We start from the raw sequence: 23,008 nt of genomic DNA, 5'->3' as shown, positions 1-23,008 counted from the left end.
TGGGGGCCTGAAAATGCAAACTTTTGAAAACTGGTTTCAAAGCACGTTTTGAAAACGATACTGTTATCGTCTCCATGTAAACTACAAAAACGCAAATTTATGAAAACGTCATATGCATACACATTACATGTTTAGTCTGTAGGTGCATAGTGTTTTTTTTGTTACAAAGTGACATCGCCAACTACTGGCCTGGAAACATAATACAGCAGTTTTCACGTATGCTTGTGAACGGGGATTTTGACGTCATTGTCACGTATGTGCCCTAAGTGTTAAGTACTTTAGGGAGAAAAAAAAATACAACTACAGTACAATTAACTAATAGTAAAACAGGTAAAATATTACTCATTTGTATCTACATTTTTTGTTTGCTTTTTGAATCACATGAAACCAGTCAAGAATATGTCCAGATCATATTTCATCTCAAAATCGAAAAGTAATGAATATTTGGGTGTGGCAGAAAACGTGCTAAAGAATAAATTCTTAAAATAAAAATCAGCACGTTTCTACCACATAACAGGCTAAGTTGCAGAAAGGGTTTTATGACGTGAAGATTTATATTAACCTTTTTCTTTGTAATTCAAGTTTATCCTTCTCAGTGAATATGTCAGTCTTTTTTGTGCCTGAAATTTTATATGCTGTAGACTTAAAATAATAGGGTATACTTAAAAAAAAAAAATGAGTGGTATGTGTCATCAACCCACACCTCTAGGTAAATCCATCATGCTTCCTCTCAGTATGAGGAAGTCACTGCCTACGGTGGTATCATGTGAGATTTAAAAGTCTGAAAATAACCATCATGGTGCATAAAGCAGAAACAAGAGTATTGCAGACAATTTAACACCCTGTTTCTAGCAAAATGTGCATTAATACAAATATTCCTGAGCAGTTTTGTAATTTGAATATTGCATTTATTTAAATACATTAAAATTTGCAATGTAACAAAACTATTGGCATATGAAATTCAAACACCATTTAAATGAACAAAACATGGCTCACTTCATTTTCTGTGGCTAGTGTCACACACACTAGTTCATTTTTTTTCCCTCCTCACCGTCACCTCCATATCTCCTTCCCCCGCAGACACTATTCACAGACTACTTACAATATGAGTGCCCAATACAAATATGAGGTAAGAAAGTGGTTTGACATTTACAGATAACAGATCATGCAGAACATGCCTAAAAGCAACAACAAAAAAAAGTTGTTGTAAGGAACAATAAAAAAAAAAAAAAAAAAAAAGTACATAGAGTGTGCATAACAGAAAAAAAGGTAAGGAAAAAAAAACAATTACACAGCTTTGCATCTTTGGTTACAAAGTAGGTTGAACAATTTCACAGTTTTTTTTTTTTTTAATCCCCTTCCCAACCCCAAAAGCATGAGACATCAGGGTAGCGGGCAGGAGAATATGGCATTTGACTTCTTTTTCCAACATACTAGCAACAGAACTGAAGCTTTCTTCATCAGGGTAGATCATTGAGGATTCAGTTTAGATCTTCACCCACAAACCTGTACAAACTTGTTACGCTCTTTTTATTCATTATACTATACAAAATGTACATTCACACCAGGTTCACATTCTTTATCCACAGAGAAACTTCACTGTTAGTGTTTGAACTCTACCCACTGCTACTCTCTCACTGTTTATGGTTGCATTGATGATTGATATTGTAAGACTGCCGCTTGAATTTATGACCAATTACTGTTGGATTTGAGAATCGAAGAGGTTCCTCTCGACCTTATCTGCTGTGACACTGTTCCTCTCTGAAAATAGCAGCCCTATAATAATAAATAACAAATAGTACAATTGAACTTGACAGGTGAATCGAAATCATGTGAAGTACGGTGGCTCTGAAAATAGACTCTCGCTTCTTACAACATGAAAACTGCAATGCTAAAAAATACACCGCTTTCATGGCTGGATTCTCTTTATTAAAAATATAACTCTCTTCACAAACTCTCCACCTCGTCGGGGGGGGGAAGGGGCCATGCGGGAGCCCCAATTGAGACCGTGGTCCACTGTGGCATGTTGCGCCCGAGCAGAAAACACCTCTCCTCATGATGACCCGTCCTGATGGCCGACAGCATGCACGCTCAGCGAAGTAGTGAACAACACAGGGTTTCTGCTGTTCTAATGATATATGCGTAATTCGCAGAGGCTTCAGGCGGAGGTGACGTTGGGCTGCGGTTGTCGTGGCAGGGAGTCCATGGTCTTATTTGCATCCAGCTGAAGGTAAGGCTGAGGTTGGGGCTGGGCCTGGCCCGGGACAGGCCCAAGCTGGGAGGGAGAGTTGGATGGGTTGGAATTGGACTGGACGGTGAGTTGGGAGAGTTGCTCGCTGTTGGCTAGAGATTTGAGCACTGCGTTCTCTCGCTCCAGCACAGAGTTTCTCTCATAGAGCTCCTTTATCTGCTCCTTCAACACCTCCACCTCCTCCCGCACGGCATACATCAGATGGCTTTTCACTAAATCCTAGAGCCAAAACATGACAATTTCAACAAGCAGTACAGCAGCATGATTCAGAACCCATTCAAAATTGGTCTTACTAATTTTACTAACTTGTTATAGGAGGACCTATTATGCCCTTTTACAAAGTCTTAATTTTCTTTTTGGGGTCTACTAGAATAGGTTAATGCTTAAATGTTCAAAAAAAAAAAAAAAAAGTCATTATTTTTCACATATTTTACATTATTGCAGCCCTTCTCTTCCCATTCTCTTAATAACACTCAGATTAGTTCCTGTCTCTATGAAGCCCCTCTTTCAGAAAAGCACAATGGGCTCTGATTGGTTGGCTGGACCAGTTTGTGATTAGTCAACCATTTCAAGCCAGTTTCAGAAATGTCACGCCCCTTACCATAACCATGAGTTTCAACACAATACTAACGCAAATGAACCAGCCTTAGTCCTTTTGTTTTGTTAGATGCTCTACTGAAAATGCCTATCTATGAGCACTTGAGAGCGCTTCAGCAATACAGCATTTTTTTGTTTTGTTTTTTCTTTCAGTTGAGACGATTTGCTTCCTATGAAATGGATATCCATGCAAGTACAGGTGCTGGTCATATAATTAGAATATCATCAAAAAGTTTATTTCACCAATTCTATTCAAAATGTGAAACTTGTATATTATATTCATTCATTACAGACTGATAAATCTCAAATATTTATTTCTTTTAAATTTGATGATTATAACTGACAACTAAGGAAAATCCCAAATTCAGTATCTCAGAAAATTAGAATATTGTGAAAAGGTTCAATATTGAAGACACCCGGTGCCACACTCTAATCAGCTAATTAACTCAAAACACCTGCAAAGGCCTTTAAATGGTCTCTCAGTCTAGTTCTGTAGGCTACATAATCATGGGGAAGACTGCTGACTTGACAGTTGTCCAAAAGACGACCATTGACACCTTGCACAAGGAGGTCATTGCAAAAGAGGCTGGCTGTTCACAGAGCTCTGTGTCCAAGCACATTAATAGAGAGGCGAAGGGAAGGAAAACATGTGGTAGAAAAAGAAAAAAGGAAAAAAAGTACAAGCAATACTGATAACCGCACCCTGGAGAGGACTGTGAAACAAAACCCATTAAAAAATGTGGGGGAGGTTCACAAAGAGTGGACTGCAGCTGGAGTCAGTGCTTCAAGAACCACTACGTACAGACATATGCAAGACATGGGTTTCAGCTGTCGCATTCCTTGTGTCAAGCCACTCTTGCGTCAGAAGCGTCTCACCTGGGCTAAAGACAAAAAGGACTGGACTGCTACTGAGTGGTCCAAAGTTATGTTCTCTGATGAAAGTAAATTTTGCATTTCCTTTGGAAATCAGGGTCCCAGATTCTGGATAAAGAGGAGAGGCACACGATCCACGTTGCTTGAGGTCCAGTGTAAAGTTTCCACAGTCAGTGATGGTTTGGGGTGCCATATCATCTGCTGGTGATGGTCCAATGTGTTTTCTGAGGTCCAAGGTCAACGCAGCCGTATACCAGGAAGTTTTAGAGCACTTCATGCTTCCTGCTGCTAACCAACTTTATGGAGAAGCAGATTTCATTTTCCAACAGGACTTGGCACCTGCACACAGTGCCAAAGCTACCAGTACCTGGTTTAAGGACCATGGTATCCCTGTTCTTAATTGGCCAGCAAACTCGCCTGACCTTAATCCCATAGAAAATCTATGGGGTATTGTGAAGAGGAAGATGCGATATGCCAGACCCAACAATGCAGAAGAGCTGAAGGCCACTATCAGAGCAAACTGGGCTCTCATAACACCTGAGCAGTGCCACAGACTGATCGACGCCATGCTGCGTTGCTGCAGTAATTCAGGCAAAAGGAGCACCAACTAAGTATTGAGTGCTGTACATGCTCATGCTTTTCATGTTCATACTTTTTAGTTGGCCAAGATTTCTAAAAATCCTTTCTTTGTATTGGTCTTAAGTAATATTCTAATTTTCTGAGATACTGAATTTGGGATTTTCCCTAGTTGTCAGTTATAATCATCAAAATTAAAAGAAATAAACATTTGAAATATATCAGTCTGTGAGTAATGAATTAATATAATATACAAGTTTCACTTTTTGAATGGAATTAGTGAAATAAACTTTTTGATGATATTCTAATTATATGACCATCACCTGTATTACTAGCATCTCATTTCACAGATTTGTTTCTACATAAAAATGTCAATACAATGTAAAGTATTTGCTCTGGTTCTTGTTTTAAATTATTTTGTTCCATTATTATGCTTGTTGTCATCTGTTGACTTTGTACAAGCAGAATGTGGCAGTTGGTCGGTGTTGTATTTGTCCCACCCCTCGTCCAATCTGATTGGAGAGCTGGCTAAAAAGTGACAGTGATAAGCACAGCATTTTACTCAAAGTTGAATATTCTTCAATTTGAGGTGACTGGTAAAAAACGACGAGTGCTCAGCGCCTCGTTACGCTCCTGGCGTTTAAAAAACTCTGCGCTCTCATGGTAACAATTGGAAAAGTACGCTGGAAAAAATGCTTTGGTGGACATAGCCTAAAAGTTGAAAATGTAAAAAAGCATAATAGGTCCTCTTTAAACTCTTAAAATATAAAAATATATATAAAAATAATTTTATAAAATATATATGAAAATGAAAAACTTACCATTGCTTGCTCTATTTTATTATCAATGGCGACCACACTTGCTCCAGAGGCACTGCAATTGGAAAAAAAATAAGTCTTATTTAAAACATCTGCTGCATAAAAACATTACAACATTTTTGCAGACATTTAAAGCCTGCACATTAAAAACAACAAACTGCTCCTGTTGCTGCTTCCTTCTCCAAACACAGGGTTATGTTTTTTCATGTTATATTGTGCCACATGCACACACACAATCTTCCAACAAACCGCGCTAAAATTACCTGCCACGCATGGAAATCAAGCGGCTCGTGGAGCAGCGGTGCGTGAGCGCAGAAGAATACTGCAGCGTGCGAGTCACTCTGTCCCTCATAACGACAACTAACCATCACAAACAGCTCTAACAGAACAATAGAGGAGTACAGAAGAATACAGTGCTGTGTGGGGTGCGGTGGCCTCCATCTGATACTTTTACAGGGTTTTCTGTCCAAAGCAGGTGGAGTCTAAAGTTGACTCAATTTAGAAACTTGCACAAGAAAACAATCACATCACTGAATGCTGTACTGTATACTTTATGGATGAATTGATGGATGAATGGATGGACAGACAGACAGACGGATGATTTTGAGCTTTCTATGCATCAAAGATAAATTTTGAATTGACTGTGAATTATGAATGGTTTCTTGAGCATCAAATAGAATGATTTCTGAAATTTGCATCATAGGTATAAATTACTTTTTAAAAAATATATTAAAATAGAAAATTTCGATCAGACCTGAAAATAATTTGTCTTCTTATTAATAATTTTCTATTTTCGACTGTATATTTGTATACTTTTCTTGTATACATGCTGCGGTTGTTTTTCCTGAACCCATCTATCCATCCATAGCACGAAAGCAGATTATGTTTAGAGTCAAGACAGACAATGATGACACCGATTTAGAGACATTCTGTACTTTTCCCTACAATTTACTTGCACAGGAAAAGCAGATTAGCATCAACCATAAAAGGTCCATTTAAGAGGAAACGCATTCTGTACAAAATCATACTGACACAATTTGGAAGACTAAACTGCTCTTCATGTTGATGTAATGATAAATTAAACAAGCATATACACACATACACATGCATATGCAATTGTTGAAGAATTATACAGTCTCAAAGGTTTATAAAAAAAAAAAAAAAAAAAAAAAAACATTCTGGTCAGCACACACAGTCTTGCAGTTTCACGCTGCACAAACATGTACAAATAGACATTTCATCTCATCCTCTCTAATGTCACTGAGTCAACATACTGACCAAAGATTATTTTAAGCAGAACCTTTGCACTTAAAGAAACATTATGTTGAGGAACTTGTTCCACTAACAAATTGCATCCAGTCTTGCAACATACCCAAGACCATAGCAATGGCTGCTGATAACCCCGAGCAAAGGTATTTAAAGGCTCTCATAAAGCTTTTGCAGGCTTGTCCATACAAAGGATCGCTTGTCTTATGTAACTACTTGTACTTGTTGTGTTGTGAGTTGAGAAAGTAAGGTTAGTTTCAAGAAATCAGACTGAATTGGAGAGATCTTCACATCAAAGTGCCACAAATAGCCATTAAATGGAGTGTCAAGTTTGACACTATCTGACAGGAAGTAGGCAAAATCAACATGAAAAACAACTAGGTATGGTCAACTGGTCGAGTGATAGAGATTTTTTTTAATGGCCGATGCCAATATCCTAGCAAGCAGGGTGGCCGATGGCAGATATAAAGCCAATATATAGGCCTATCTCACTATTGAATTTAAAGATATTAAAAACACATGCATTACAATGAAATGAAATTTTTATTCATTTGACATATTTACAAAATTGGAAAGTATTAGAAAATATTTAGGAAAAAAAATGAACTTGATAAAAAAATAAATCTGTAAAATAAACATTTATACTTTAGATGGCAACTTCTTGAGTCTGTAATCATATTACAATATTTTTGACAAATAAAAAAATAGTTGAAATATGAATAAAAATGAAGTCACCACGTCTGTGTACATTAGGAATAATATTTTTCAAATAAACAGGGATAACACTAATTTTTACATACAGCAACAGTGAAAAAAAGCATGAATACGACATTTCGGCCAGCTGGATACAGCGCAGCACAGTTTAAAATCGAGGATTTAAAATTTGTAGATCGTGTGTCTCCAGTGAAGCTGAACTCTCCAGTTCGCATTCAATTCGCACTGATTGTTTCACAGAGTAACACGTTTTTATGCAGTCTACAGAATACAAATGCACACTTCACAAGACCACAATTTTCACGATTCGATTACTATTCACATGCTTTAGATTCGATTCGATTTCGATTATTTTGGATGTAATATTTCAATTACAGTGCATGGAAAATTAATGCTGTAAACTACACATGGGAGTCAGTTGGTACTACTATAATAATACTGAAGGTTAAATTAACTTATTTATATACAAACACATAAATTACACTCAATGATGTTTTTATTATAAATAAAGTTTAGAATTACATAATCATATTTCTACTCCAACTGTTTTTTTTATAAACATTTAAATCGTGGCTGTCATAACGGATTTATTCAAACATGCATTAAATATTGAAGAACATTAAAAATTATAATGAATATGTTACGGTGCATGGCTATATTTATCAGAATGCTGCTTTCTAGAGTACACTTTTCTAGGTGACTAATGAGTTTATGGTCACTGAATATGGTAAATGTGACGTTACGTGACATTGTTTACAAGCTGTCTTTCCGAGGTTGAAACACTGATTGAGCTTTTACACAAGACATGAAACAGATTTCGGTAAGTTGTACTGTATATTTTAACATACCATCAGATGTTTAGTCATGTTTATTTCGCGCTGTAACTGGTATTAAAGCGGAGGAGAGGATGTTCAAATATGCTCCTGCTGCCGCCTCTCTTTAACTGAGGCGCTAAAGTGATCTGTCACGTCCCATTAAACAGCACCAAAACGGTATTTATTTTTTAAATCTCATAATAAGATGGACATCATTTGAAATCTGAGACTTTGCTTCATATCAAAAGTAACAAAGCACAAAGATTATTGCGATTTATTGGATGGTAGGCGCGCTACATTCTGTTCATTCATCAACTGAAAACAGACTAGACTTATCAATTCTTGGGATTTAAGAATTGATAAAGGTTCGTAAAAATGAGAATCAATTAAAAATCGAGAAATCAATATTTTTTCCCAACCCTAATAAATGCATATTTGCTGAATGCTGACAGTAGCTGAGAAAGTATTACAGCATTTGCCTTTCTTTAACTCATAACAGAAAAGCAAATGCTGTAACGCCATGTCTACACCTGACACAAGCGGCGTGACACGTCAAAAGATAATAGAACCCATTATAATCAGTGTTATTGTCTACACTGGATGTGGCGCGATGTGACGCGACAAATTCCCGACAGTAAATGGATTCCCCTTTCCATTTCTGACGTAGTCCAAGTGCTTTGCAAAGGTCGGTCTGTCGAGTTCAATGTAGACAGCTTTTAGCCATTGCGGCGTGGCACGATGTGACGAGAAAAAAAAGTAGCGTCTAGTGTAGACACAGTGTAATACTTTTTTGTATACCATTTACATTCTTGGTTTAACAGTTCTGTCTAATCATTTTGGGTATGGGAGTGCTCAGTCACTGGTATTCTCAGCGCTTTCAAAATAAAAGTCAGACACATCAGCCAAACTAATTTAACCATTAAAAACTGCCAAATATCGGCCATGCCAATATATCGGTCGAACACTACTTATGATGGATGGGCCAGGTAGGGCATTTAAGATCTTTAGCTGTGATACATTTAATTGGAGACGCTCAGGTCCAGTCAACTAGATGTTCAGAAAACTAAACTAGCCCAATTATGAACATTTTTGCTTTTGCACAATCCTAAAAACAAATTATCATCATGGCATGAATCCTTAACTGCAACTCAACACTGGCTTGAGCTAATTAATTGTGTTAATGAAAAAAGCAATGCGCTTGAAACGTGATTAAGTACCCCTTTCAGCCCAGATTTATTAATATTGCAATTTGCATATGAGCATTATGGGGTTATGTTTGCACTGAGCTCTAATGCAGAGAGCACCTTTTAAGCCTCAAAGCCATGCCTGCCCCATGCAGCACACCTCAAACATCATTTGTCACACCAGGGTCCAACCCATTACTGTACCTATCACAGGTCATCTTTGAGTCCTTCAGCCTACTGCCAGACTGGAAAGCTTGGTAGAAAGCTGTGGAGGGATTCCTGCACTCCATCCAGCAGAAAGAGAGAAATAGAAAAGATTACGTGAGAAATGAAAAGGTCAGGCCAAAGAGGTAATCAAAGGCGAGTTTATTTGTAGTCTGCTTAGACTGCAGTAAAAAACATCTAAAAGAACAATTGAGGCAAACATATAAGATATTAACTATATATTTGCATTGATTTTGCTACTGCATTTTCGCTTTTGTGACCATTCATTTCACGCCCATGTCATCAGATCAGTTTGACAATCAATGCTTGTCTTGCCACTTGCAAGTACGAGAACATTAAGATAAATTTTGATTGCATCTCTTATAATCAAAAAGATGTGGGTCAGTACGTTTTTTTTTCTTAAATAGGTTCATTACCGACCTGATAAGAAAATTGTGAATTCTTTGGGTTTAGTTGCCATGTTTCAGTGTGTTGTTGCAGGAAGAGCACATCCACAACAGGAGTTACACATTCTGACTAGCACGTAGTTCTAGTTCAATTGTACATTCGTGTGCAGATATATGTTGTATAAATATATGATTGATCTCATATAGGACATTAATCTCATACATGCGTTTAGATAATTAAATGCATATTTCCCAGTGTTCATTCAGCTCTTCAGCTTCAGTGTGCACAGCTCAAACAGCAATGCTGTTATTTGAAACCGTAATATTAATTTTAAACGTTTCTTTTTCAAAAACATTGATGCATTATTAATAATAACTCGCACTTTAACTTTTCTCGTATCATTTTCATCAACAATATGGATTCATTAAAATCATTTCATTATTGTCTGTGCAGAGGCTATTCCACTTTATTTATTCATGCATTTTTTTTCTTTATATGCAAGTAATGTTGTCCAATGACTTGTATCCATTATTTAGGCATCATTTAGACTTTTTTTTGTAATCTCAAAAATTATATAAATTTGGATTTAGATGTATTGGCCAATATATCGGTTATCGGCTTTCATTATAAAGAATTACCAGTTATTGGTATGGGCCAAAAATTTCATATTGGTGCATCCCTATTTTTTTTACTTTTTTTGAAAAGTGTCTCTTATGGTTTTCTTATAATTTATTTCTGTCATGGCGAAGCTGAATTTCTTAGCAGTTGTGTTTAAAAGTGTGAGAACCGTTTTGATTCTTCGATTAATAGAAAGTTTAAAAGAACAGCATTTATTTGAAATAAGTCTTTTTTAACATTATATTTGTAACTAAACTTTAAATAAATGTATTAAGTAATAAATATTAATATATTTAAAAAATATACTGACCCCAAATGTTTAAACTGTAGTGTACATCACTAGATTTTCTACTTTTTTTCTACTTTAATTATCACACTATATATTTTGAAAATAATTTGCAACAATGCTCAAAGTTCCCATTTAAAACCTTTATAGAGCAAATACATAAAATCTAAAGAATAATAAAAAATATAAAGACAGAGTTTTTATCTATATTACCCAGTCATAAACAACACAGCATGTATTATAACTTAAAGTCTCAATGACACTTAAGAATCCTAAGCATCTACATAAAGATTGGTCAGAGTATCAAAAAGTTGAGAAATCACTTAAAGTCTCAACGAGGTAGGGGACCACAGAAGGTTACCATTACCTCAATTTCCCCAAACTACCAGGGCCGTTTCTTTAAGGAAAAGGACAGAATGTACTATATCAGGATGGGAGGGCTACAGCAGCAAGGCAGGAGGAGACAGTCCACTCCAAAGCCCTCTATATAGGAATGGGAGGGGACAGGAGTAGATTTACCGCATGTGTGAATATCTGGACTCTGAGCAAACAGCTTTTCCTAGAATCCGTGGAACACTGGCTGTTCTCTGGTGGGGGCCGAGACCCCACAACCAGACTCCTCCAAAAGGGCTCTTTTTCTTCTTACTATGTATGTAACCTCATGGGGACAGCATATTATATCTGGATCCAATAAACATCAGGATCATTGGTTTAGAAAGCATTCAACATTACACAGCTATGTGTTGATACTACAGCTACGTGTTGAGACAAATATGCATTTTCTGCAGATTCAAATGTATGGTTAATGTTACACATGAGCTAGCTGCCTAGGATTTTAAAACCATGAGCCAATGAAAAACATACAATATACATACATATTGTAAAATAAGGTAACCAGGTTAGGGTAACCATAACAGTGGTTTAAAAAAAAATTGAGTTTCCAGCAAATATTATCATTTCCACTGAGGTCAGTGTAGTACATTATTTATAAGAGTGGATCCTGAAGTGGATCAGAGCAAATGCATTTGCCGTTAGAACATGTGAAATGGTTTGAAGGTGTACGAGTCAGTGTGAATCATGATGCTGACAACCAAAACAAGGCATTGCTTCCATTCCTACCAACATTTAAAACGTGATCTGCCTAAATGGATGGTCACACGAGACTTACAAAAACTACTGAGCAGCATATTTGGACATCATTGGTGCACTTTGATACAATTGATACACTCTTGAGACTGTTCCCGTAACTGCCTCTGAAGTATACTGTGGCCTTTACGCATACTATTCAAGGGTGTGCATACAGTGTGTGCGACATACATTTCATCGTTAGCATAGTATGCCTATATTGAGTCAGATTTGTCTAACTGTGCATACTCTGTACACTCAGCTCGCACAAACGCCTTGAATTATTTTGCACCAATTAATGTGTGGTCGTATCGGCAAAATTCTGCTCACACAGAAGTCACTTTCAATCTTAGCAGCTTTCTGTTGGTCAACTCAGTGAATCCACATTAACAACTTTAACCCATCAACATGGGGAAATTTTTCACCCTCACATGAAATTTCCAATTGCGTGGATTCACGTTTAAAATGACTGGATTTCGGCCATGGAAATTCACCAGTCAACAGTAAACATGACCGTACCTTTAGTTTGCCTGGGCTGTTGTTTCAGTGAAGAAAGAAACCGAGCAGACGGAACAACAGCAACAACAAGAAACAGAGATCACTGGAATAGCAGACTGAATGAATTCATCTGGAACTAGAATTCAACTACTATCATTATTTTTTTTTAAATTGTAAAATAAATAAACATAAAAAAAACATTAAGGCCGTGTGTCCACCAAAGCGTTTTTAGTGGCCTGCATAGACAGTAATGGTACTTCCTCTCTCAAGATCCATAAAGGTACTAAACATATTTAAATCAGTTTATGCGAGTTCAGTGGTTCCATCGTATTACAAAGCGATGAGAATATTTTTTGTGCACAAAAAACACAAAATAACGACTTTTTAACAATATCTAGTGATGGCCGATTTCATAACACTGCTTCTTGAAGCTTCGGAGCTTTACAAATCAAATCAGTGGATCGGAATGCCAAAGTCACGTGATTTCAGCGGTTTGGCGGTTTGATGTGCGATCCGAATCACTGATTCGACTCAGATTCATAACACTCTGAAGCAGTGTTTTGAAATCGGCCATCACTAGATATTGTTAAAAAGTCGTTTTTGGGTTTGTTGGCACACAAAAAATATTCTTGTCGCTTTATAATATTAAGGTAGAACCACTGTACTCACATGAACTGATTTAAATATGTTTTTAGTAGCTTTATGGATCTTGAGAGAGGAAGTACCATTGCTGTCTATGCAGGCCTCACAGAGCCATCGGATTTAATCAAAAATATCTTAATTTGTGTTCCAAAGATGAACGAAGGTCTTACAGGTGTAGAACCACGTGAGGGTGAGTAATAAATGACATTTTTTTCATTTTTGGGTGAACTAACCCTTTAACACATAACCTACTAGTTTACTAAGATACTTGCAAAGACAGGCATTTTGACATCATTGTGTGTGAAATTGTCTGTTCAAGTGCAAAAAGATGTAAAAGCAGTGCTTGAAGTGGAAAAATAAAAGTGCCGGTACTTCCGATGCTCAGTTCAAAACGTGTTCCTGAAGAAGAGAGGTTGCGGCAGGCTTTCATATATGCAACATGTCGGAAGTGTCGGTACGCAAGGAAAACTGGCAGTATGCTAAAGGTTAAACAGTGCCGTACCGCGTGTACCAGCCCATTTCAAGCACTGCATGAAAAAGCTCAATTCAGTATTCCACGTGCTGTCAGACGCGGCTTTCCTCGATTGTGCAGTTTGTGCAAACAAAACTTCACACAGTGCACGCAAGTTACATTTTGCGTCTTTTTGCACTTGAATGTTTAAATTGGCAAGGCTTAAAAATGCGTGCAAAAAATAAACTTTCATGACGACGCAGAACTGGTCCGATCGGGACAGCGACAGTTCTGTCAACGAGCCGCGCGTGTGCTCTCTTTCTCTCACTACGAGGGCGCGTGTGTGAGACAAATCGACAGAGGGCGCTCTCAGCCAAGCTAAGTTCTTAAAGCTCAGCAGGCAATGAAATTAAATCTGCGCTAAATGTATTTTTTTTCCCTGTAATTCAATTACAGATGACTGTAATCATACAATTTTCTAGCCATTGGGTAATTAAAGACATTTTTGGTCGCTTCTCGTGAAATTTGGTCGCATATACAAGTGATTTACTCGCATTGTAGAGGGCCGTTTCCACTGCAGTTAAGTACCGCTTCAAAGTGGGTGGAATTATAGTTATATAGTTATGTGGATGCGCTCCTCATCCATCAACGAGTCTGCACCTCATCTACTGACCACGATAATAGCCTTCTTTTTTCAAATTGCATGCGATGCGTTAAAAAAAAAATTGCGTGAACAAATGATACTGTGGTGGCTGCTGCTGACTATTTAAATCTAGGGGGTTTGGTGTCTCGCACTTCAAATCCAATTACGCTGGTAGTAACGATTCTCTCTGACCAATTAGTGATCTGCAGTGTTTACACATCACATCACATTTAGTATTGGTACAGCATGCTTGGAACCTCAACCAAGGTGGTACCGTTCTGTACCGAGCCATCCCACGCAGTGGAAAAGCACCAAAAAGTGAGCCGTACCGAACTGTACCATGCAGTGGAAAAGTGCCATAATGGAATCAATTAGTGCACATCACACTGCTATTTGTATGATAAATGGGGTTGCTGTCTACACAGTGTGCCAAATCAGCCACTTAAAAGTGTGAAATAATTTGCATGATTAAAAATTTAGTGTGACTGCTGCTTGCACAACAAGAAAGAAGCTTTTATCCTTAAGATAAAACTGAGATAGGAACTCTACATGAGCAAAGGCCTACAGAAGTTCCCCCACAGGAAGTACCTGAAAAGTGTGTTCTGAAGACATTGGCAGATTGTGTGCTGCTTTACTGTCAGCGGTATTACCTGGAACAGAGGTGTTGAGAGAAGCATGTTTTAAAAGAAAGAGGGAATGCTTGCCGAATACAAAGACGCTTTGAAGTACGAGAACACAGAGAGGCATTAGAGATGTTCAGATTGGGTGAAAAAGTACATTCTAACCTACAATGGTGTTGAGAGATTGAGACGGTTGCATAAATGAATCACTGTATGAAACTTGACAAATTATCTGTACTTATATACGACTAGTAGAGTAGGTCAAACAACTGTTTTGATCAACAAACATTTAGTCATTTAGCAGACGCTCTTCTCCAAAGCGACTTACAGACAAAACTAATTGAGCCCTGAAAGCTGAAGCTAATTTCAACTGAAGGCCAGCTATAACTTTTTAATGCTAATCTTCATATTCTATTGGTCTGCCTTACATAACTGGTTATTTGTCAGGGATGTTATATGCCAACATACATCACCATATCTCAAAAAAGGCAAAAATGTAAGCGGTTCTACATTCTAACCAGCAGATGGGGCAAAATGTGATCTCATGTTGCACAATGAGCTAATTCATGTAAAACATTTTCAAATGTTAAGACTCATAATCCCAATACTTAGAAATCAAACAATATCACATAGGGGACAAAGTAATTATTAAATGTTACTTTGCAGGCCTTGGACTTGGCCTATGTTGTGAATGACTGTGTGACATAAATCAATTTTTTTCTAAGTTGTACTGATTGGGTGTATTTTACACAGCACATCCATGTCATATTTCAGAATCAAAACAAAGTTATATTTTGCTTAAGAAAAATAAAAAAGGTTAAGACCATTTTGACATTTTCAATGACAATTAAGCATATTTCACCCCATTCTATTCTCATTACCAAAACATCACATAATGTTGTAAATCTAAAATAAAATTACAGTATATTCTCATTTTGTAGTACAGTGAAATTACTGCATTAATTGCAATTTAACTCCATAAAAAAATAAGGAATCACAAAAAAGAAAACCTCTATTAAAGTAATGATATTTGGTGCAAGAAATGTTTAACTGACATGAAGTTGTCATGTCACAATCCTAATAGTTCTAAAAAAAAATAAAAAAATAAAATAAAAATGTTTTTTTGCAAAATACACACTACCGTTCAAGTTGGGAGTAGTTTAAAAGTCTCTTATGCTCACCAATGTTGCAATTATTTGTTAAAAATAAAAAATATAGTAAAAACAGTAATATTGTGATGTTTTCATTTTTTTATGTATTTTAAAATGTAATTAATTCCATCTGAATCCAATTTTACAGCATCATTACTACAGTCTTCAGTGTCACATGATCGTTCAGAAATGATTTGGTGACTAGAAATGCTCCTTATTAATCAAGATTGTGCTGCTTAATATTTTTGTCAGAATTCTTTGATGAATATAATTTAAAAGAACAGCATGTATTTAAAATAAAAATCTTTTTTGTAACATTACAAATGTCTTTACTGCCATTTTTGATCAAGTTAATGTGTCCTTGCTGAATAAAAGTAATAATTAAAAATGTACTGACCCCAAACTTTTGAGCAGTAGTTTAATTTTCTTAAATTTGATTTTGAGATGACTGATGTTTAACAAAATTCCTATACATTATATAACTCAATACTGTTACTGTTATGTCTCCCAAAAAAAAAAAGAAAAATGAAAGAAAAACTGCAGTAGGTAACTAAATGGAAAACAAAAAGTGTTTGCTCAGTGAGTAATTTTTAAATACTTTCATGAAGTTTGAGGGAACAAAGACAAATGCATCCACAACAATGTCAGTAATTTCTGAAAAGGAATGCGGTCTTGAGGAAATCATTCATCACGTTATCTGAACACTTGTGCCCCTATACATAAAGAATGCAAATAACGCGAAAACCGTGTCTTTCAGGTCATAAATTAGGCGTGATGGCTGTCTCTGCCTTTTAAAAGAGCAATAAAGGGGAAAAAAATATGAAAAAAGTTAACCATGAAGAAGAGCAACCTTATCTCTAGAAGTAAAACATAGGGGAAGGTCTTCTGTTCGCTACGTGATAGGCCTTTCTATCACAGGCCCCCCTTTGCATATCAGCTACAAAAGGTGTCACCAGTTAGTGACAAGCGCCTTTACCCCGAGTGAACGGCACGTAGGCGGAATCGTGCTGAGATCCAGCCCATGAGTTTAGAGGCTGCTGCCTGCTCAGACTATACTTCCACTAGTACACAAGCTAAAGCCACAGAGCCATCTAAAACACTTGACAGTTCACCATTTCCTCTCGAGTATGCCAACAAGTTGATATATTGTGTACAACTTGCAACGCTGGAACTGAAAGTCAAGCATCTAAGAGGAAGCCGAGCAGCGACACTTCTCAACTGAAACTGTGTCACCAAATATGTACTGTCCCTTTTCAATTGAGAAAGCACTGTCATTTCAGGCATGCTTGTGACATCCGGAAGCAAACAAGAAACATTTTTTGTTTGCATGCTTGTTAGAGTTCTGATAGATTGTCATAAAGGTACATATTAACCATCTTTCCAAAACATCAGTGAACATATAACCTCATGGCACATTAAAAACAACTTCAACCCATGCCTTACATGCATGCACTACTGTTTTGGCTCAGTAATTTTTTTTTAAAGAAATTAATACTTTCATTCAGCAAGGACACATTAAATTGATAAAAGTAACAGTAACAGTTAATAAGACATTTACAGTGCTACAAATAAATGTTCTTTCTGAATACCTATGAAAGAATCCTGAAAAACTATATCACTGTTACCATTTCACCAATTCTAAATCAGCAGTTCAGCACAACTGCTTTCAACATTGATAATAATAATAATAATAATAATAATAATAATAATAATAATAATAGAAGAAGAAGAAGAAGAAGAAGAAGCATTTCTGTTCATCAAATCAGCATATTAGAATGATTTCTGAAGGATTGTGTGATACTGAAGACTGGAGTAATGATGCTGAAAATTCAGTTTTGCATCACAGGAATAAATTACATTTTAAAATATATTCAAATATAAAACAGTTCTTTTAAGTTGTAATAATATTCCACAATCAATATTACTGTACTGTATTTTTTGATCAAATAAATGCAGCCTTGGTGAGCATAAGAGACTTTAAAAAATAAAAAATAAAAATAAAAAAATAATATATATATTATTATACAGACCCCAAACTTTTGAATAGTCATGTATATTAAACTAAATAACTGATTTCAATACCAACAAATTAAAATCCAATTAACTGTTCAATAAGACGTTACGATTGTGGAAATGAAAACAACTTGATAGGAACATCAACACATGCTACCTTATTAATCAAAAATCTGGACACTCTTCATTTCTTTTTGCACATTTGTGTAGCCAAAAGATAATTTGCCTAGAAATTAATTTCTTTACAAACCATTTGCAAAATGTTTTTAATTGAACAATTTTAAACCAACATGTTAGAGTGAAAATTAATGTTTCAGCAGCCAACCAGTAAACTTTTTTTGGAATAGCAGGCTGCACCTTAAGAAGTTTTGTTTAACATTTCTGTTCACTACATAACTCATGTTATTCTATTGTTTAAATGTCTTTACTATTATTCTAAAATGTATAATAAAATGAGGTGTGTCCAAACTTTTGACTGGCAGCAGAATAGCAAGAGATGTCACAACCCTGATGAGAACAACCAAACATCCATCACATGTCACTGCATTCCTCAAAAAAAAACAACCATTTGCACGTTGATGCTAAGAACGCTGCATGGAAATTTACCAGGATGAAATGACTGCAGGCTGCTGAATCTTGAAGCTTGATTTAAAATCTATGCTCTTTTCTATTAATATACGTCTGTTGACACCTTTCCCATTAAAATCAAACAATCCTGTGAGTCTGTGTATGCATAGAAAGAAAAAAAACTCTGGAAAATATAATAAAACTAAATCAAAGAAAAGAAAGAAAAAAAAAGAAAGCAGGGTTCCCACATCTTTGACCGAATTCCAAGATGGTTTTTAAGGTTTTTATTTATTTTATAAAAGACAGCACTCACACAGACTAATTTCATGAATTATTAAATTCACTATATAATAATTTGGATGAGCTTTCTAGGCCTGGAAATCAGTTTTAAAATCCCTTGCCACTTCCAGGTCTTCCATGACCGTGGGAACCCTGCATAAAAGTGAAAGTTTAGGAAATCAAATCCCTTAAATCATTCATGGCACCTCACCTGTCCTCCTCCCCATCAATGGGAATGGGTATTCCGAAAAGACTGTTGACAGCCGGGTTGGATAGCTGCAGGCCTTCTGTGATAAAGGGCTTCACCATGTCTTTACTGTGAACCTGTGCCGACGCATCAGACATCCTCCGGCTCTCATCCGTCTGACTGAAGCCCGTGGCCGGAGAGCCAATGCCCGCTGCCGTCCCACTGCGAGGAACCTGGGATGTCTGGCTGTGTGCAGAGGTATTAAGGTTGGGTACTGTTGCAGATCCTGGCAGAGAAGTGAGCACACTTGAGGCTGGCATGCCGCCTACCGTGACTGTCACTGGTACTACGGGCATGTTCTGAGTGCTTTGCGCCATTGTCGACAAGCCTTGCATTACTCCTGAGGCCTGGTATTGTCCAACTGGTGGTTGCTGAATGGAGGCCATAGAGGCGACGCTGCTCAACAGCCCCACAGCAGAATGCTGCACCAGGTTTGGGACAGACGACACCGGCTGGCTCCCTAAGGGAACACCTCCAGGGATTTCTACTGTACCCAGAACCTGCATACCTCCAGCGGATGGGGTTGGAATGGGGGATGACACCTGACTGACGGCATGTCCGACAGAAAGGCTTGCTCCGGAGTGAGTTTGGGTGACTGTAATAGGCATGTTAAGCTGGCCGTAATCAGGCTGGCTGGTTGATATCAGAGCCGGTTGGCTTTGCAGGTGGTGTGCACTATTCTGGGGCTGATAATGCAGCGGCTGCACTTGAGGAGAAGGGATGCTGGGAGATATCTGAAGGTGGGCGCCCGGGTGTCCTCCATCATGATGGAGACTGTGAGGGCCAGCCACATGAGAGTTACCCAGCACCGGCTGCTGAGCAGGTGGAGGCACTGGCTTATTACTAAAGGTCTCAGGTGAACCGGAACTCGGGCCGGTCAAAGATGACCCGTCACCACCTGTGTCAGGTGCCACGTGAGCCATTACGGAGCCAACGGTGGCCCCGAGCCCACTGTCCCTATCCGCTCCGGGCTCTGTCACACTGCTGTGCCTTATACTATCCACAGTCCTGCTCATCATAGAGCCCTCCGTGTCTTTCTCATAATACTCCATACAGGTCCACCGGCCCCTCCTGAAGGGCTCTCCGGTGCCATGGTCAAGCTTAATGACCCTGAAGCGTGAACTGCAGCTGGTTATGGTTGTCGCGCTTGACGAATTTGTGACTTGAGACGTGCCCGCTGCTTGAGAACTAGAGGCCTGGATGCCCTGATGACCCAGGTTGCGCTGGCCAAACCCACCGTTCAGAGGGAGGGCAGTGGGCAACTGCCCCTCTGACTCACCCACATTATTCAGAGTCTCCTCCGAGGAGCTAATGTCACAAACCTCGGGCTCATAGTCAGTCCTGGACATGTCAAATATCTCGGAGGACACGTCCTCTGTCCGGGACTCATCCGGGTCGTCCAGACTCTCGGTGTCGTCGGTCGCGCTGTTGGCCGCGACTTGAGCCTGAGTCACACTCGTGATCTGAAAGCAACTCTTCTTCTTTGCCGGCATCTTAGACATGCTTAACAGCTTTTTATGACACGGAGACCCCTTAAAGACGCCGATGACTTCACAAAACAGCAGATTGTTGCGGCACCGGACCCTAAATTTCACAGTTTTGCGCGATGATCGTGCGTCATCGTCTTCCTCTTCTCTCCTGTTGCATTGTCGACGCGTGAACGGCGGACGAAAACAACCTCCGCGAGCGGTGTATGAAAGATGACGTGTCGGTTATTAATTTATCCTCATATGCTGGTGATCCGAGCTCGGTAAGGGCGGTGTGTGTAAGGCCGCTGTCGTAGATTGAGCTGCGTTCACTCCCCCTGCTGCCTCTCACTTCTCTACCTACATATAAGTATCAAACACATCCTGCACGAGCGCTTTGAAACACCGCGTCATGTGGCACTACACTCGGCGACTAGATTCGGGCATACTAACGAAACAACTACGAAAACAAACGGTTAGAAATTGAAGTTTAGAGCTAAGTAACTGGCAGACTTCGGAAACAGAATATCTAAAATTTCACCTCCCGACAAGATGGCTATATAAATTTGCGATGCATGCTGGGAAATAAGCGCAACAGGCATGGCGCGTAAACGGATGGTGAATATGGCTTCTTACGCTCAAACTAGAGCAGCGGCGTAAGTTCATTTACACTTTCATTTTAAATATGTGCACATTAAAACGGGAAAATAGCGGGGTTTGCGTTTCACATCTTTACATAAAGCATGCTCGTTTAACTCTACACAAAAGATGTGGTCTAGTTGTCACTTTTTTTTCTTTCTTTCTTTTTTTTTTTTTTACAGCTATAGCCTAAATATTTCTCAAATATTTCTTTTTTTTTTTTTTTTTTGAAAGTCAGTTTTTTGAAAGTCATTCTTGCCTATGAAAGCTGCTGGAAGTTTCAGCTACTGTCCAGGTGAAAAAAATAATAATAATAATTATAATAACAACGCTTTCCACTGTATGCGGTAAGTTAAGTTACAATATGATCCTGTCGTGAAATAAACTGTTATATTTTAAATTCATACAGGCTGCTAATTATATTAAACAAATGTGACAATCTGCCCTGACTTTATGGCGTTTATGAGAAAATTACTGTTAAAATATAGGCCTAGTTGATTCTTGTCTGAATATATTCCATTATGTTTTTACTGTGTTCACTTATTCATCCAGCAGCTATAACAAAAATAAATAAATAAAAATCACAAAAAAAAAAAAAGCAGAACAGTGAAACCAGCATACAAAACCACTATTTAAAGGCATTTAGTGCAACTTGACTGTGTGACTACAGACTCTCAGTTGCTGTGCTTGTTCAGTTGTTCTAAGAAATGCATATATTCTTCTACATATTTATTTTGAAACTGCTGTTTACATTGATGAATAATATTATCGAGTGATCGAGTGTCATTGTGTAGAGATTGAGAATATCAACTATGACCAGTAGGGGGAGCGATTGCATTCTGCACATACTATGATTTAGCCTACTTGAACGTTCTGGAATCCTCTATTATTGGCGGTGTTTTATCTTTTTCTCTCTTTTTTGGGTTCAAATAATCTAAATATATAATAATTGCGTTTTCTACATGTCAGTTGCAATATATAAATAACACACAGTAAATTCACGCCCATTAACCTACTTTGAGGAAAAGCAGGAAGTGCTTTAGTTCAGCAGTGAGAAGACACCCCTCTGGTGGATTTTTCAAAGATTTATTGAATATTCAGTTCTTAAAGCTCTAGTTAAACCATGGTTAAACATTCTTAAAATTGTGTTTCACAAAGAGGGTGGTAAAATCAATTTTGTTATTTATATTCTCTTCAACCACATTTTGCTTGAAAGCAACTAGGCTACTAATCCAAATAATGCAACTAACTTTTTTTTTTTTTAGTATGTTTTATCTTAAGTTGTCTGTTGGATTTAGAGGAGTGGCAGGTGATTACAATAATATTTCTTGGCTTTGTCAAATAAGTCAGTTGAGATAACAGAACTGTAGGTAATAGGTGTGCCTCAGTGACCGGACTGTAAATGTCATGGTTTCGTTATGTGACTTGTGTCATTGTTTGCCACATGATCTGTCCTGACATTAATGACAATGGATGCCACTGCTGAATCACCACCCTGCTGAGGTGACTTTTTCACAAAAATCATATTTTAAAAAAAATCATGGCTGACCTGATGGTTTTAGAATTCTTTCTCAATTTACTTCTACTGGACCAACAAAAATTAAACAAAATAGGGCAGTTATTAGGCCGAAGTTTGACACAGTTGTATCTGTTGTTCTTTGAATCGTTAGCCCATGTTAGCTCAATTGTTTAGTAAGTTTGCTATTTTAAAATAAAATGTTTCCTTTTTTCATTCAAAATGGTTACAATGAAACGGGCTGGAGTTGAAGACAAGTTAAAATAATTTTAATGTGATTAACAAAATAAGTACATTTAATAAAAAATATATAAAAAAATGTACAAAATAAACTGATTTTCATGTTTTCTACTAGTGTTACACAGGGGAGCCACTGCTTTCTGTATCTCCTCTAGTTTATTTCCTTGAACCCCTCCCTTGGAGGAAACTGCATTCCGGTCCCCTTCATCACTGGGCCACCTTGTTTGTTTTTTTGACAAGGGTCCTTGTGTTACAACCCACCCCACCTATACTATTATACCTCTCACTGTGTAGTAACATT

The 23,008-nt window shown here is 37.6% G+C and overlaps 1 protein-coding gene across 2 annotated transcripts; it reads right to left on the bottom strand.

Annotated features, from left to right (window-relative positions):
- Positions 1-958: 958 nt before the first annotated feature.
- LOC137003890 (TSC22 domain family protein 2-like) lies at positions 959-21,154 on the bottom strand. Of its 2 annotated transcripts, XM_067364162.1 has the most exons (4): positions 18,811-21,154; positions 9,299-9,373; positions 5,119-5,170; positions 959-2,470 (listed from the first exon to the last, which is right to left on the bottom strand). In XM_067364162.1, exons 1-4 carry the CDS (start codon positions 20,346-20,348, stop codon positions 2,159-2,161), a joined length of 1,977 nt encoding a protein of 658 aa, XP_067220263.1. In that variant the 5' UTR covers positions 20,349-21,154; the 3' UTR covers positions 959-2,158. The 2 variants fall into 2 exon arrangements, with proteins under 2 accessions (XP_067220263.1, XP_067220264.1); XM_067364163.1 differs by lacking the exon at positions 9,299-9,373.
- Positions 21,155-23,008: the final 1,854 nt, after the last annotated feature.

Source organism: Chanodichthys erythropterus, chromosome 16, assembly GCF_024489055.1.
Source record: "Chanodichthys erythropterus isolate Z2021 chromosome 16, ASM2448905v1, whole genome shotgun sequence".
Lineage (NCBI taxonomy): Eukaryota > Metazoa > Chordata > Actinopteri > Cypriniformes > Xenocyprididae > Chanodichthys > Chanodichthys erythropterus.
Note: the sequence above shows the minus strand (reverse complement) of the source record. Positions and strands in the feature narration are given on the sequence as shown.

Excerpts from the sequence above, each read along its gene's own strand:
- LOC137003890 (XM_067364162.1), bottom strand. The coding sequence starts at position 20,348 with ATGTCTAAGATGCCGGCAAAGAAGAAGAGTTGCTTTCAGATCACGAGT. Across the intron at positions 9,374-18,810 it reads ATTGATGGGGAGGAGGACAG|GAATCCCTCCACAGCTTTCT; the intron begins GTGAGGTGCCAT and ends GATGGAGTGCAG. Across the intron at positions 2,471-5,118 it reads ATAAAATAGAGCAAGCAATG|GATTTAGTGAAAAGCCATCT; the intron begins GTAAGTTTTTCA and ends TTTTGGCTCTAG.